Genomic DNA, 15,268 nt, shown 5'->3' with positions numbered 1-15,268 from the left:
TGGGTACATGTGTCTGAAACATTAATGCACGAGCCACTTCAAGAAGGTGGCGATTTTTTCTTTCAGCAACCCCATTCTGTTGGGGGGTGTCAACACAAGTAAGTTCATGAATCATACCGTTATTTCTTATAAATTGGGAAAAACTGTGATTAACATATTCAGTACCATTATCTGTTCTTAGTCTCTTGATTTTTTTACCAAACTGGGTCTCAACCATTTTATAAAATTGAAAGAACAGTTGTGGTACCTCAGACTTTTCATGCATTAAGTACACCCAAGTTACACGAGTGCAATCATCAATAAAAGAAACAAACCATCTATTTCCAGAAGCATGAGGGACTTTAGAGGGACCCCAAACATCAGAATGAATAAGATCAAAAGGTTCAACACTCTTAGTAATACTAGAAGGAAAAGACACACGATGATGCTTAGCAAATTCACAAACATCACAATGAAAAGACTCAACAGACTTAGACAAAAACAATGACGGAAATAAAGATTTGAGTAAACTAAATGGAGGATGACCTAAGCGCTTATGATGAAGCCAAATCAAAGAATCAGCAGTTGATTGACCATGAGACATCAAGATGTGATCTGTTACTTTATTTGCAGGAGATTGTGACACCAGATAGTACAACCCACCATGCTCTTTAGCACTACCAATCGTCTTCCCCGTGGCGAGATCCTGAAAAACACAATGGGTAGGATAGAAGGTTACAGTACAATTCAAATCTTTTGTAATTTTATGAATCGAAAGAAGATTCGTGGAGAGTTTAGGAACATGAAGAACATCCTTAAGATGTAAGGACTGCTGTAAGTTTATGTCACCAGAACCCGCAACTGATGTATGAGAGCCATCAGCTACGGCTATTGTATGAGTTCCAATGGTAGGATGATAAGAAGTAAAGGAGTCAGCACAACAAGCCATATGATCAGTAGCACCAGAATCAACAACCCAAGAATGTTTAAAATCATTACATGAAGAAATGAAAGAATAAGTTTTGGAGCTCATACCAGTCATAGTCAAAGTACTAGTATCAGATGGCTTACTTAAAGAATCAAGGAGGGTTCGGAGCCGTTCCAACTCATCTGGACGAAATGCAGAATTTATTTTCGAGGAAGTAAAATGCTGTTGACCATGCATCCTATTCATCTTTTCTAAGACAGTTTGCTTTCCATGGAGGCGAAAGCATAGATCCTTGATATGAGCTGTTCTTTTACAATAAGAACACCATCGATCATCTCTCTTAGGTTCAGAAGTTGCACCATCAGAAAACTTTGTAAAGGAACTCCTTTGAGAAGAGGCCATACTGCACAAAACTTGTCAAAGAATAGCACCAAAAAGCCAAAAAATCACAAACAAATACTAAACAACGTCAGATCTGACCGGAACAGTAACACAGTGGCCGGAACAAATACCAAACAACGTCAGATCTGGTCGGAGGCAAGAAATTGGTGAAAGAACAAACTCCAAGAAGCCAAGAAATTCGGAAAAAAATACCAAACGATGTCCGATCAAAGTGGAGAGCACAGATCCAGAGCCGGCTTGGAGAGACGATCAGAACCGTGGTGGTCCGCGGCCGAGAACCACCGTCACGCGCTGGTGAAGCTGGCGGCGCGTGGAGGCGCGTCTGACCTCCGATGGTGCTGGGTTTTTCAGGCAAAGGTCGTCCGGCGAGCGCGATGGTTTCTGTGGCTGTTCGGAGTGAAGAATCCGCCGGAAAAAGAGTCCAATCGCGATGAACAGGTTCTGTACGGTGGTTCTAAGTTTTGAACGTTGATTCTGTGAACGTTTTTTTTTCTTGTTGTGTAATAGACAAGGAAAAAGAAAGAGGAACAGTGAAGCAATGGTCTTCTCAGTCCAAGAGGTCCCCGGAAAAATTTTTCCGGTGGCGGCTGATGGCAGCGAGAGACGTAAAAAAGAATAAAAAAGGTTTCGTAGGCGCGGAAGCAGAGCCCTCAGGATCGAGAGCTCTGATACCAACTTGAAAGAAAAGGGTATTTGAAATATTATTGAATTGTGTAAATAATCTGTACAAAGAGGTCTCTATTTATAGAGAATGAAAACCCTAATACTTGACCTAATTCTTAACCTAATGGGCTGGCCCAATACAACAAATACTAATAATAATAATAAAATAACAAATATTTACAACAGAAGAATTGCTATTCTGATCGTTTATGTTGATGACATAATTGTCATTGGTAATGATAGCGAGGAGATAACCTCTTTAAAAAAATGTTTAGCTGACCAGTTTGAACTAAAAGATCTTGGATCTCTCAAATATTTCCTTGGCATGGAAATTGCTCGGAGTAAGAAAGGAATTTCTTTAACTCAGAAAAAATACATTCTAGACCTGTTGCAAGAAACAGGTATGCTTGGGTGCAAGCCGACAGAGACTCCAATTGAAGCTAATATCAAGATGGGAGTTGAGGACGGGGAAGATGTTGATAGGGAGCAGTACCAGAGACTAGTGGGAAAATTAATCTATTTGTCTCACACTCGTCCTGATATTGCTTTTGCTGTGAGCATGGTTAGCCAATTCATGCATTCTCCTAAGGAAAAACACCTTAGTGCTGTTTATAGAATTCTCAAATACCTCAAAAATACCCCTGGTCGAGGAATTTTCTTTAAAAAGGGGCACAAAAGGATGATTGAAATCTATACAGATGCAGACTGGGCTGGCTCTGCAATGGACCGAAGATCTACTTCAGGATATTGTACTTATGTCTGGGGAAACCTTGTGACCTGGAGAAGTAAGAAACAAACTGTTGTTGCAAGAAGCAGTGCAAAAGCGGAATTCCGGGCTCTAGCCCATGGTATTTGTGAAGGAATTTGGTTACGAAGGCTTCTGGAGGAGCTGGAGATCTCTTATTCTCTACCTATCAGATTATATTGTGATAATAAGGCTGCTGTCAGCATTGCTCAAAATCCTGTTCATCATGACAGAACAAAACATGTGGAAGTTGATCGTCACTTTATCAAAGAGAAATTAGAAGACGATAGTGTATGCTTGACATATATACCTACCAAGGAACAGACGGCGGATATCCTCACCAAAGGATTACTTAAGCCGACCTTTGAGAATTTGATCAGCAAGTTGGGAATGATCAATATATATCTCCCAACTTGAGGGGGAGTGTAGAATATGTAGAATATTCTAGATAGTATTTATTGATGTAGTTGGTAGTTGTATATTTAGTTGGTAGTTGTATATTTATTGATGTAGTTGGTGATTGTATATTTATTAAAGTAGTTGAGGTAGTTGGATGTACTTAATATAAAAAGGACCCATTGGGTCTCTCAATGAAAAAGAAAGTATTATTCAGATAAAACACTTCTTCCACTTCTTCTTTTCTTCAGTTACATTAATGGTTTTATATATTTCAACAATTATCAAATTGCAAAAATAGAGACCTGCACCCACATCGGAAAGAGTCTTCCCAAATTCATCCTACTTTGCATGGTATCATGAACCCCTGATTTCCGGTCTCTTTTTCACCTGAGTCAACCACCACCACCGCCCAAAAAAAAAAAAGCGAGAGAGAGAAAGAAACTAAAAGAAAAGAATCCAGCAAGGTCATGTCCTGGTTTGTGGTAGTTAACCAGGTTTTGGCTAACATCAAGGTTCTCCGGCAAGTCATCAGTTACGTTTAACCAATCAGGATCAACCAGCGGTGGAAGGAGGACCGATGGGTGTAGCGACAACCTACGATGGAGCTAGGTCACAACATAGTTGCTCTGTTTCAGTGCTATGAGGTCATTTTCTCTGCACTTCAAGACTACTTGAGGCTGGTCTACATCCATTACGGCAAAAATAAAGACGCCTAATACGTGACTGGTTGCTGGTAGACAATTTTCCCGTGACATATCCAACGACCTTTGTTTAGAGTCTTTTTGGTACAATCCATTGCATTTTTTAGTATTTTTCTTGGTGCTTATTTCCCTTCTACTCGTTGGTCTTCTACTTCTCTAATATTGGGTGCCCTACCTTGTGACATATGAGCATGGGTGACACTTCTCTCAAATGCTGTATCACCGACAGTCTTAGCTGAACTAATTCCAGCTAATGCAAAAACCACATCGGAAGTTAGATCGTGACGGGAGCAATTATCCTCAATAGCAAGGCCATCAAGACGTACCTGAAAGGCCATCGAGTGCAACTGTTGTAGACACTATATAATAGCGCCTTCATTGTGCTATTGACAGATGCAGATTTAAACATTGCCTTTCTTATCCTTATTATTCAACATGGTATCAGAGCGGTACTATCCTCTATGACTTGTCCCGTCACTTTTCCGCAGTCAAGTTCCCGAAAAGTAGAAGATGTCTACTTGCCTATCTTTTCCTTGTTATTCAAGATGTATACTTTCTTGCTAGAACATTTATGCCGATGGTTATTCTAGCAGAGTCTCTCCCTCAGTTAAAGAAACCCCTCAAAGACATTCTTAGAAGAAACCCACATACAAATGTACTAGTAAGAATCCCAGGCTGAAAATTGTTACGGAAGCCTACTATGTAGCTGCATTAAAACATGCACCTTATTTGCATAAGCAAATCTATAAGCAAACTGAATTTCAATTCATTGAGTATGAAGAATAAATTAATTTACGAAAAAGGGGTGGACCTTTCAATTGATTCCCACGGTCAATGTGATTTTGAGGTGACATGAAGGAACGTGCTATAAAATCAACAAATTTCTGAAAATCAAAAGAAACAAAAAATAAATTAGACTTCTTAAAAGGGTTACCAAAATCTTGAGAAAGACAGTTAACCCAACATTGACACACCAAGCAAGAATCCAAGCAAAACTAGCAATCGGCAATAACATAGTCTCTTATACCTTGTTTTAACTCACGTTGCATACTTTCGTCTCTTATACCTTGTTTTAACTCCCGTTGCATACTTTCCATATTGAGAAAGTATAGGTCACTCATGAATAAAATAAAAACGAACCCAGAACCAAAAGAGTTTTAATGGTTCAAAAGTTGACGAAAAATGCAAAATGGTCTAAAGAATACAAACCTTGGCGTCTTCATATGATGACATATAGCCAAAAGATACTCTTACAGCTCCAATAGGTTTTCCATTAATTATATCATGATCATCCCAACAAACATGGCCAGCCTAAATGCAGAAATATGATAATCATTTTTTATGTTATAAACTTACAACATACACAAACCAATCATAGTCAGTTGTTAGCATGTAAAAGCACACAATAGAAATACCTCGGTATTTGTAAGAAGATCCAAGTGAGACAAGCCAAGGTATTTTGCACATGCACCTGGATTGCAGAAGCATCCTGTCTAAACAGACAGCCAAATAAAGATATATAATCAGCAATTAATAGCTTCAATGCAAACGCATGGCAAAAGTACAAATAAACGATTATTTTACCAGGGTGACTAGACGAATTTACTAAAAGAAAATATCAACATGAAGAGATCCGTAAGTTATACCCTTAGCTGAATTCCTGCAAGAGATGCCAGCTTTTCAACTTCACGGTATCCATACCAAGAGCCATCTGGCCTTTTCAAGTTGAATGAAACTATGGGACCCATTTCATGACACAGTTCCTGGATGAAAATAAAAAAGATATTAATTAGTCCCAAGTATAACAAAAGGTAAGGTATATAAAACAACATTCAGCACAGCATGCAGGGTGTTCTAACAATTCTAATTTAAGCAAAGAAGTGATAAGGAGTCTGGTCAAGCAAACTCATTAGATATATTAGGAACTAACAATAAATCATAGTAGGGGTATGGATAAACTAGTCTCATCCCCAAAGGGGGTGGGGATACCCTTCAGTTACTGAAACTGAAAATTATTATTTTATTATTCATGTAAAGAGGTTTACAATATATAGACCAATGAGAGTAATAACTTCCTAAATACAGAATTGATTCAAGGGAAACAAATAAAAAAAAAAAAATTGTCTTGTAATCTGTTACACATCTTTTCTACAATCTGTCCTATCATAATTTGTCTAATAGAAGGGAAAATCAAATATACAATAATTACTCAATTATTCCTTCTATATTTACAATATTCTCTCTCAGGTTGGTGACTGGATATCTATCTTCCCAACTTGCTAACGAGGTCTTGAAATCACTCGATGGGAAGTCCCTTAGTTAACACTTCAGCTAATTGAAGTTCTAAAGGGACATATGGAATGATGGGAAGTCCCTTAGTTAACACTTCAGCTAATTGAAGTTCTAAAGGGGTATATGGAATGATAACCAGTTCGCTATCCAATTTCTACTTGATGAAGTGCTGGTCGATCTCTATATAAATGTTTTGTCATCCTGAACTAGATAATGAGCTATACCAATGATAGATTTGTTAACACAAAAGGGCTTATCGGTCCTTCATATTTTACTTTGAGGTCGTATAGTATGAATTTCATCCATAGAAGTTCACAAACCTCTTGAGACAGCCCAAAATTTTGCATCTATGCTTGACTGAACTACCACATTCTATTTTCTACTCCACCATGTTATATGTTAATAAACTCCCAGAAAGGAATATATAATAATCGGATGTCAAACTTTATTCAATAATGAATCCCAAATAATCAGCATCAGTGTACACTTCCAAAGACTAATTTCCTTTTTCGGAATAAAATCCTCTACCTAGTGTAGTTTCAAGATACAGGAAGATTCTATCCACAACCTATAAGTGTCTCTTCCTCCGATCGTGCATAAATTGACTAACAACATTGACCGCATATGCTAAATCAGGTCTGGTATGAGTTAGATATATCAATCTCCCTACCAACCTATGATGTTGCCCTCTATCAACCTTTAGACTCTCTTCTTCACTTCCCATTTGTGATTCTGCTCAATAGGCACGTCAAGACAAGGAGCAGAGCCTCTCATGGTGGATGGTAACGCTCTAATACCATATTGAAAATATACGGTTTAGAAAGGGATAATGGAAAAAGAGAGACTGAACATATAATATCTCATAAAAATAATAGTAATTTATAATACAATAAATTATTAATAATAATTTATAATTTAGTAGTAATAATAATGATAATACATATATATATGTATATATATATATGTATATATATTAGATGATAAATTGTGATTTATGCATTTTGTGATGATTTGATTAGTAATTTGATTAGATACGATGAGTCAGTGTTGAGTCAATAATGAGTCAGTCATGAGTTAACGTTATTCTAAGCCATAAGAAATTAAGAATAAAAAGGAAATAGTGTATAAAGTCAATATCTGAGTCAAGTACATCAATGAAGAATAAGGAAATAATTGCACGAAACCCATGTCTAAGCCCTAAACTTCAGTTATAAATAAAGGCCTAGTCTAACCCTAACCAATCCTCAGTATTTCTCCTCTTCTCCTCTGCTACTCTCTCTTCTTATTTCAATATTTTATTTTATTTTATTTATTTTTATTTTATTATTTTCCTTTGATTATCAATCGCTTCTCTGCTCAAATCACCAAGTAATCCTAATCCCTAGAGAGTCAAGGGTTAGCTTTATATGAATTTTTGTTTGATGTAATCTCGAGACTTAGGGCACTATAGTTTTGTTTTATATTAAATTTATTAAATGTGATTCTAATATTGATGTGAAAATTATGAAAACTACTTGAGAAAATTTTTCAATTATGAGAACTGTTACAAGATTGAATTGATTGTGTGTAATTGAAATAAATTAACCAGTGGGAGGATAGCTCTGGAATGGTACCTCCTAAAGTGATGAACAAAATTTTTAAGTTTTATGCCTCTGATAATTATGTGATGTGAAAAGAGATTATCCGTTCTTCACAAAATGGTATATGGCAGGATATCCGGGATACTAGTAGCAACTTTGGGAAGAGGTGTGCACACTAGGAAGAGATGCTTTTGATAATGGCCAAATTGTTAATATGTGACTGGCAGGATATCCGGGTCACAGGGTAGACTGGCAGGATCTCCGGGTCTACCATGGTTCACTTCGCACTAAATGAACTTAATAAAAATTATGAATAATATTTGATTCGATGTGAATAAATATTGAAGTTGATAATTTCATGTGATTATGATGGGAATATATATGATGAATATTGAAGTTGATATTTGATGTGATTATGATGGGAATATATTATATATATGATAAAGTTGATAATTGTTCAATTATTATGTAGTTATATATTTTATTTGATTACTATATTTGAGTTATATAAATTGTGTTTTGATTAGGATTACCAGCTTTGCTGACTTTTGTGTTTGTGTTTGTTTGGCTGCAATGATCCTTCGGGGGAGTAGACTTTCAGTGAAATAGGTTCCAAAGGATTGGGCTAGCAGTGGGCAGTGAGGATAAAGACTCGGAGATTTTTAGCTAATCCTAAATTTTATGTATTAGACATAGTCTCTGATTTTATTGTAATATTTATTAATGTAATAAAGAGCCTTGCACTTGTCCCTGTTACAGGTGCGGCGTTAACATTTTCCCAAATTAGTTTTAGATTATCTTCCGCAACATTTATTAGACTCAAATAAAATATTAAAATGTGAATTTTGGCAATTTCTTTATTTTAAAAATTGTTAGAAATTTGGGGGTGTTATAGAACAGTTAACAAATTATGACATTTAAGATGTAACCCACTAAAATAATTACCTAATCACCCATTTATACTACTAATTAGGTCAAGCATTGGTACTACCTTTCTTTGACTAGGGGAACTTCAATCCCAAGGAAGTACCAACGTCAAACCAAGTCTTCAGTTTGGAAATGTTGTGACAAGTGTTTGTTTTAGGCCTTTGATGCCCTCATGAACATTTCCTGTAAAAACAATAACATCCACTTCGATGACAAGATAAATACACTGAGAAAGAGATATACATTAATAGCATATGGATTGATCTACGTCACTATTAACCATATCAAACTGCTATATAACTTTACTAAATCTTCCAAACTACGCACAAGAGGATTGTTTGAGACCATATAAAGATTTGCGCAAATGGAAAACAAGACTTAGCTCTCCCAGAGCAAGAAACCCAAGTGATTGCTCCATATAAATTTCCTTTTCCCAATCACCAGAAGAAAGGCATTTTTCATATCCAATTGATATAAAGACTAGTGATGCATAACAACAGCAGATAAGAAGAGTCGAACAAATGTCATTTAAGCAAAGAGGGCAGAAAGTATCTCTATAACTAAGGCCAAAAATTTAAGTATAGCTTTTAGAAACAAGATGAGCTTTCCATCAATCCATCAAGGCTCACTTTGAAAAAAAACCATTGATAACCAACTACAGATTTCCTGAAAGGGAGAGGAACAAGAGCCCATGTATGATTGGAATTCAAGGCATCCATCTTGTAAAGAACCAATTCAACCCAAAAGATTAAGTTGGTGAGTGAGGGCTTTTTAATGGTTTATATTATTCTCTAACATGCCCCCTCACACAAGAGCCCACTGGGCTTGAAGGGTGGACAATGCACAGGCCCACCTATCTGTACTAAGAAAATTCCACAAAATCAAAAAATGGGGGGCGGTAAAGATCGAACCCGGGACACGAGGCTCTGATACCATGTAAAGAACCAATTCAACCCAAAAGCTGAAGCTGGTGGGTGAGGGCTTTTTAATGGTTTATATTATTCTCTAACACATCTCATCAATCATAGCCTGACCTCATCCTCAATGGAAAGTGCTTCCTAAACAATTTTAGGAAAAAGAAAAAGAAAAAGAAAGCAAAGATAAAGACATAATGGGATGAGGATAAATGATGGTAACTTATGATATTATTGTTAAAGAAATATAATATAAAATCATTGATGGAGCCTTCACTTAATAACTTAATGTTAGAGATATATAAAACCATTAATGTATCATCACCCAACAGCTTAAGCTTTTGGGTTGAATTGGTTCTTTATATGGTAAAAGAGCCTCGGTGTCCCGGGTTCGATCCTCGCCGCCCCCCCATTTTCGTTGTGAAATTTCTTAGCACAGGTAGGTTGGGCCTGATGCATCATCTACCTTTCAAGCCCAATGGGCTCTTGCAAGGGGGCGTGTTAGAGATATATAAAATCATTAATGTAGCCTCACCTAACAGCTTAAGCTTTTGGGTTGAATTGGTTATTTACACTAAAATTTTTGGGTTGAATTGGATATTTATATTATATCAAAACAAGCACGACAAGAGCTGGAAAGTAGATAAAACCCATTACACTCATAGCCGACACCAATCGCCATCCCAGAACCCCGGTCTTGTCAGATTCGTTGGTAAAAAAGATGAGACAGTCAAGAGAACGAATTAATCGACTAATGGATATTAAATTAAAGGGAGAACCAAGGACATAAAGTATAATATCAATAGAATGTGAGGGAAAAAGATGGACAATTCCAACCCCACGAGATAGTTATTTAGGAAACATTAGCCATAGTGATTGTAGGCAAGTAACCAAAGATAGAAAGAGAAGAGAATAAAGACTTGTTACCAAAGATGTGGTCAGAAACACCAGAATCAGGAACCCAATAACCAAGAGATGGAGTTTGAGACAAACTAGTAAAACTATTACCCGTGTGCGCAACAAAGTCAGTGGTGCTGGAAGCCATAGGTGTCAAAACAACCCCAAGAGGGATAAAAAGACTAGATCTAGCCATTGGGCACACTGGAGAGACAGACACGCATAGAAAAGTCGTCATTCAATGTTGGAAAAGTCATCGGTGAAAGCCGGAAAAGTTGCTATTCAAAGGCTCTTGGATGATTGCTAGAGAAAGACCTAGGCCGAAAACTAACGGACGTGACAGTTTTCGGAAAAAAAGTTTACTCAATGGATAGTGGGCCCACTAAAAAGGCACGGATTAGGGTTCCTTTCATTAGGCTCTAGATACCATGTTAAATATCAGGACTCGAGAGGCATGTACCGAATTCCATGTGTTTCAACTACATATCGCAGGAAATACAAAGATATATACATGATGTGGGACTTCATCCCTCACACTAAAATACTCTATACTACTATATTTACAACAATAACTAAATCTCAAACCACCTAACGACCTAACCAACTAGCAATGATAGGATTACTAATTGTGAATCACAAAGGCCGAGTAATAGTCACGATAAACGATACTATAGAGAGTTATACTCTCTTGCAGATCCATAGACAGTCATACTCTTTTATACTCCTTCCTCCACTATCATTTTTTTGCTGCATGTTTTAGATCAAGTTTCATCATGCTCCAATTTGTCCCATCTTTAATACAAACTTTCTCTCTTTTCCAGTGAATGGCTATCTTTTATATATTGATTTGAGGAGCAAAATAGGAAGGCATTTGTTATATGGTCCTGCACCAATGAATCTATTAAAGATATAACTATTAATGAAACCTTCACTTAATATCTTAAGCTTCTGAGCTGAATTGATTCTTTATATAGTATCACGGCCTATATGATCATAGGTTCAATCCTAACTATCCCCTTTTTCTAATAAAAATAAAAAGTTAAAATTAGCACAAAACAAACCAAAAATGGGAGTGTGCATTATCCATGTTTTAAGCCCAATGAGCTCTTGCGTGTAGGGGTGTGTTAGAGATATAATATATAAAATCATTAATGAAATATTCACTTAATAGCTTAAGTTTTTGGGTTGAATTGGTTCTTCACAAAATCATATTAGTAATAGCTCTGAAAATCATTCTAGTGATGACGTATTTACCACGAATGAATCATACTAGAGGTAACTTATGTTGGCTATAATTCGCACCAGTCCTATCTATGTTCCAGATGCTATCTAGCCCTGTCTTTCTCCCAAATGCAATCTAGCCCTTAGTCATAAATGCAATATGGCCATGTCTTCAATCCCAGACTCTCTAGCCCTGTCATTGTTCTAAATGAAAATTGGCCCCATCTATAATCCCAGACTCTCTACCCATTGTGTTATTATTTTAGTTACTTTTGTGTTTATTTATAACAAGCTTAAAGCGTAGTAACCTTTAGCTTGAAAGGGAGAGATAAGATATCTAGATATATCTTATAATACCATTATTGTATCAGAGAATGAGAAAAGCACTTTCGATTATCACTTAGGGGTGATTTCCAAGTTTCATTACATTTCAGGATTTGTTCCCTTATTTAATTATGATTAGGAGTATAGTATTAATATAAATAAGGATTAGGCTTTGTATTTTATATCACATCATATCATATAACAACATACATAAGAGAATAATATTCATATCTCTTTTTTCCTCCTTCTCAACCTAAACCCTATAGGTTAAACACAATGACATGAAGTTGTTATCTTTTGGCAATGTTATTATGTTGAGATGAGTGAGGAGAAGTGGAATGATGAATCATTGCATGAAACTACATAAAATAACTAAATGGGGCAGAAAAATATTCTTTTGCATTATCACTATGCAGAATGCAAATAGTTTACCCAAAAAGTTGGGACCTCCAAAGAAGTTTGTAAAAAATCAATTCAACCCAAAAGCTTAAGCTGATGGGTGAGGGCTTTTTAATGGTTTATATTTTCTCTGACAAAGTTTATCAAAATAGATGTTACTCTTTTGAATGAATAAGTTAGCAATTGAATAAAAGATTTGCATAAATGCTATCCTAAATGATCAAGAGACAAAATCCTTTTATCCAGACTAGCAAACTAAGGAAGAGTCAAGGAGACCCAAAAAAGACTCCAATTCAAAGGATTCTCAATCATTTAAGATTCCTTTTGCTCATGTTCAATCTGTTTTCTTTACCCTTCCTTTCTTTTCAAGTCCTAATATTATAATGTAAGACTACTATTTCAAAAGTTCTAAACAATTACATTTGTAGCAAGACTAGCCTAATTTCTCTATCTTTATGTTGTCATAACTGAAAAAAGTTTGCAAGAGAAAAATAAAAAAAAGAACTTACAGAAATTCAGGGGGAAAAAAGGACGCAACCAACCAATGTCCATTAGTCTCATAATTGTTAAAGCACAAATCACTAGTGCATAAAAAACTATAAATTGGACAAAAAAATGTGCAATAACTAACCATTGAATTATGACGTCCATAGAGGAAGCACATACTAGATCCATTGCCATGCCTCAGGGCCAAAAGCATTTTCCTTGTATACAAGGCAAGAGATGTTGTATGCCTACAAGGCAACAAATTTTGCATGCTTTAAGATATAAAAATTCAAAGAAAATAATGTTGAAAAAAAGTAAAAACAATATAATAATAAATGATATTTAATACTCGTAATTGCATTAAGAAACATTGCTAGACTTTCAGCAGTACAAAGGGATTTGTAAGGAAATCCTCGGTAGTACCATCTATTTATGCATGATTTACAATATCTAATAATGGGAAATTAGGAATTTGCAGTCTCTAATACTAAAAAATTTGCAATATCTAAGATAAGGAAACTAGCAAATTATTGAAAATAATGCAAATCAAATTCTAGTTATTTACAGAATAACCATTCCCTAAATAGAAGATATACGAACTTTTTTTCCTAAATTAAAGATAGTCCCTAAATAGAAGATATAGGAAGTTTTTTCCTAAATTAAAGATATTTTCCAACATCTGCTAAATACTTCAGCATTTGAGTAACTAAGTTGAATGATTTATTGCATCCATATCAATGCTTTTATTAAATTGGCTTTAAATTCAATCCTCACACATCCACTCTCATAATTAATTAAGTTTTAGAATAATAACAGTGAGTATAGCGAGCATATCAGTGTGTGTGATGTAGGATACAAAGTAACAAAACAAAAAATAACTCAAAAAAATAATAATTAAGCAAAAGGTCCTAATGTTGTGGGAAGGGGCGTATTATAGCTCTCTAAATTTACAACAAACTCTACCAAAAACTGACATGGTATCAGAGCCTATTTTCAAATGATCTAGAGTTCGATCCTTGTTGCCCCAATATTATAACAAAAAAGTTAAGTTTTGGCATAAGGTAAACCAAAAAGGGATATGTGCATTATCCAACTTCAAAACCCAAAAGATTCTAGCATGAGGGAGCGTGTTAAGAGATACAGTAAATATCCTTTTTGATCCTTAGCAACCCTATTTAGTCCCCATGAAAAAAAAAGGCATTCGTGGTGCCTGGTTTTTTCAAATTAGGCTCACGTAAGTCCTTCTGTTAGTGGGGCTCCAATGTCGTTATTAACGAATCTCACGTGTAATGTTAAGTTGCTGAGTCACAATGTCACAATCCACCTTGGACAAAAAACGATGTCGTTGAGTGTATCACTTGCATCTCACTCGAGGTTCCTCGTTGCTCATGGTAAAGACGTTGCAAGAAAGGAAAATAGAGAACCCTAACAAAATTTCCCAAAACCATTTTACGATCGTATCTGCAAAAAGTGGAGATAATATACTGAAATTTCCCATCGCCATCAACATTGTGATGGTCTCCCCCCATGTTGATGGCATAATCATATGTCCTGTTCCACAGAGAAATATCCTGCAAGTTCTTCACCTCCTACCTCTTCCATCCAATCTTCTTTTGAAACTCAATTAAAGTTACAACATCAGACTCACCACTAGCTTTCATTCTTGTAAGAGTTTGCTCAAGATCAGCAAACACTTCCATCTCTTGTTACAAACTTGCATTAGTTGATATGAACTTTTCCATCCTTTCGATCTTTTTTTTCATCTTCTTGCAAGTGAATTCCCACCCATATGGATTCACATCCATAGTGATGAACTCATAAAAGGCATTCAAAACCTTTCAAAATTGGATCACTACATTTCTTCCCAAGCCTAGCCACAGACCCAGCCACATCTGCCATATTCTCAAGTATCTCCATACAGATCAAACGTTCAATGAAAAAATCATCATCTGAAACTGAAACAAGCTTTCTTATGCCCACTGAATTTGTGATCTCCTCTCTCAACCTAGCAACCTGTTTATCACTCAAAGACTGCCGTATATTAGCCAGCAAAAAATACACAAAATAAGATTGTTAAATATCTAATACAGATACCAAATAGATTTCAACCTGTATATCAAATATTTTCAACCTCTTATCTAGAAATTACCCACTACTTGTATGATAGGAAACAAAATATGTTTATAATGTAACTACTTGTCAGTCAAAAAAAAAAAAAATTCCAACAACATAAGCACTCTATCCTTTTTTACCTGCTTTCTTTTACTATTTTGTCCCATGGCAAGAAAAGAAAGGGAGAGGATGGGATTAAGCTTGCAATAATTCACTTTGGTCTAGTGTATACTAGTTTGGTCCTATTTCTGCCTGCTAAATAGCATCCTGACATCTTGTAGTCATGCCAAGCTATTCCA

The 15,268-nt window shown here is 35.8% G+C and overlaps 1 protein-coding gene across 1 annotated transcript in view; it reads right to left on the bottom strand.

The window, feature by feature from the left end:
• Positions 1 to 14,557, bottom strand: part of LOC133290929 (molybdenum cofactor sulfurase-like) — a 54,454-nt gene extending 39,897 nt beyond the window's left edge. The window contains exons 1-6 of the mRNA XM_061489087.1: positions 14,451 to 14,557; positions 13,003 to 13,105; positions 5,464 to 5,580; positions 5,233 to 5,310; positions 5,027 to 5,128; positions 4,629 to 4,701 (exon numbers count right to left, since the gene is read on the bottom strand). Coding sequence (XP_061345071.1) covers positions 4,629 to 4,701; positions 5,027 to 5,128; positions 5,233 to 5,310; positions 5,464 to 5,580; positions 13,003 to 13,105; positions 14,451 to 14,557 — 580 coding nt within the window. The remainder of the gene's footprint in view (positions 1 to 4,628; positions 4,702 to 5,026; positions 5,129 to 5,232; positions 5,311 to 5,463; positions 5,581 to 13,002; positions 13,106 to 14,450) is intronic.
• Between the last annotated feature and the right edge of the window lie 711 nt (positions 14,558 to 15,268).

The sequence above is a fragment of the Gastrolobium bilobum genome, unplaced genomic scaffold (genome assembly GCF_033153095.1).
Source record: "Gastrolobium bilobum isolate Gb01-03AN ecotype WA unplaced genomic scaffold, APGP_CSIRO_Gbil_v1 utg95697, whole genome shotgun sequence".
Lineage (NCBI taxonomy): Eukaryota > Viridiplantae > Streptophyta > Magnoliopsida > Fabales > Fabaceae > Gastrolobium > Gastrolobium bilobum.
The sequence above is the reverse complement of the archived record's forward strand: the minus strand, read 5'-3'. Positions and strand labels throughout refer to the sequence as shown.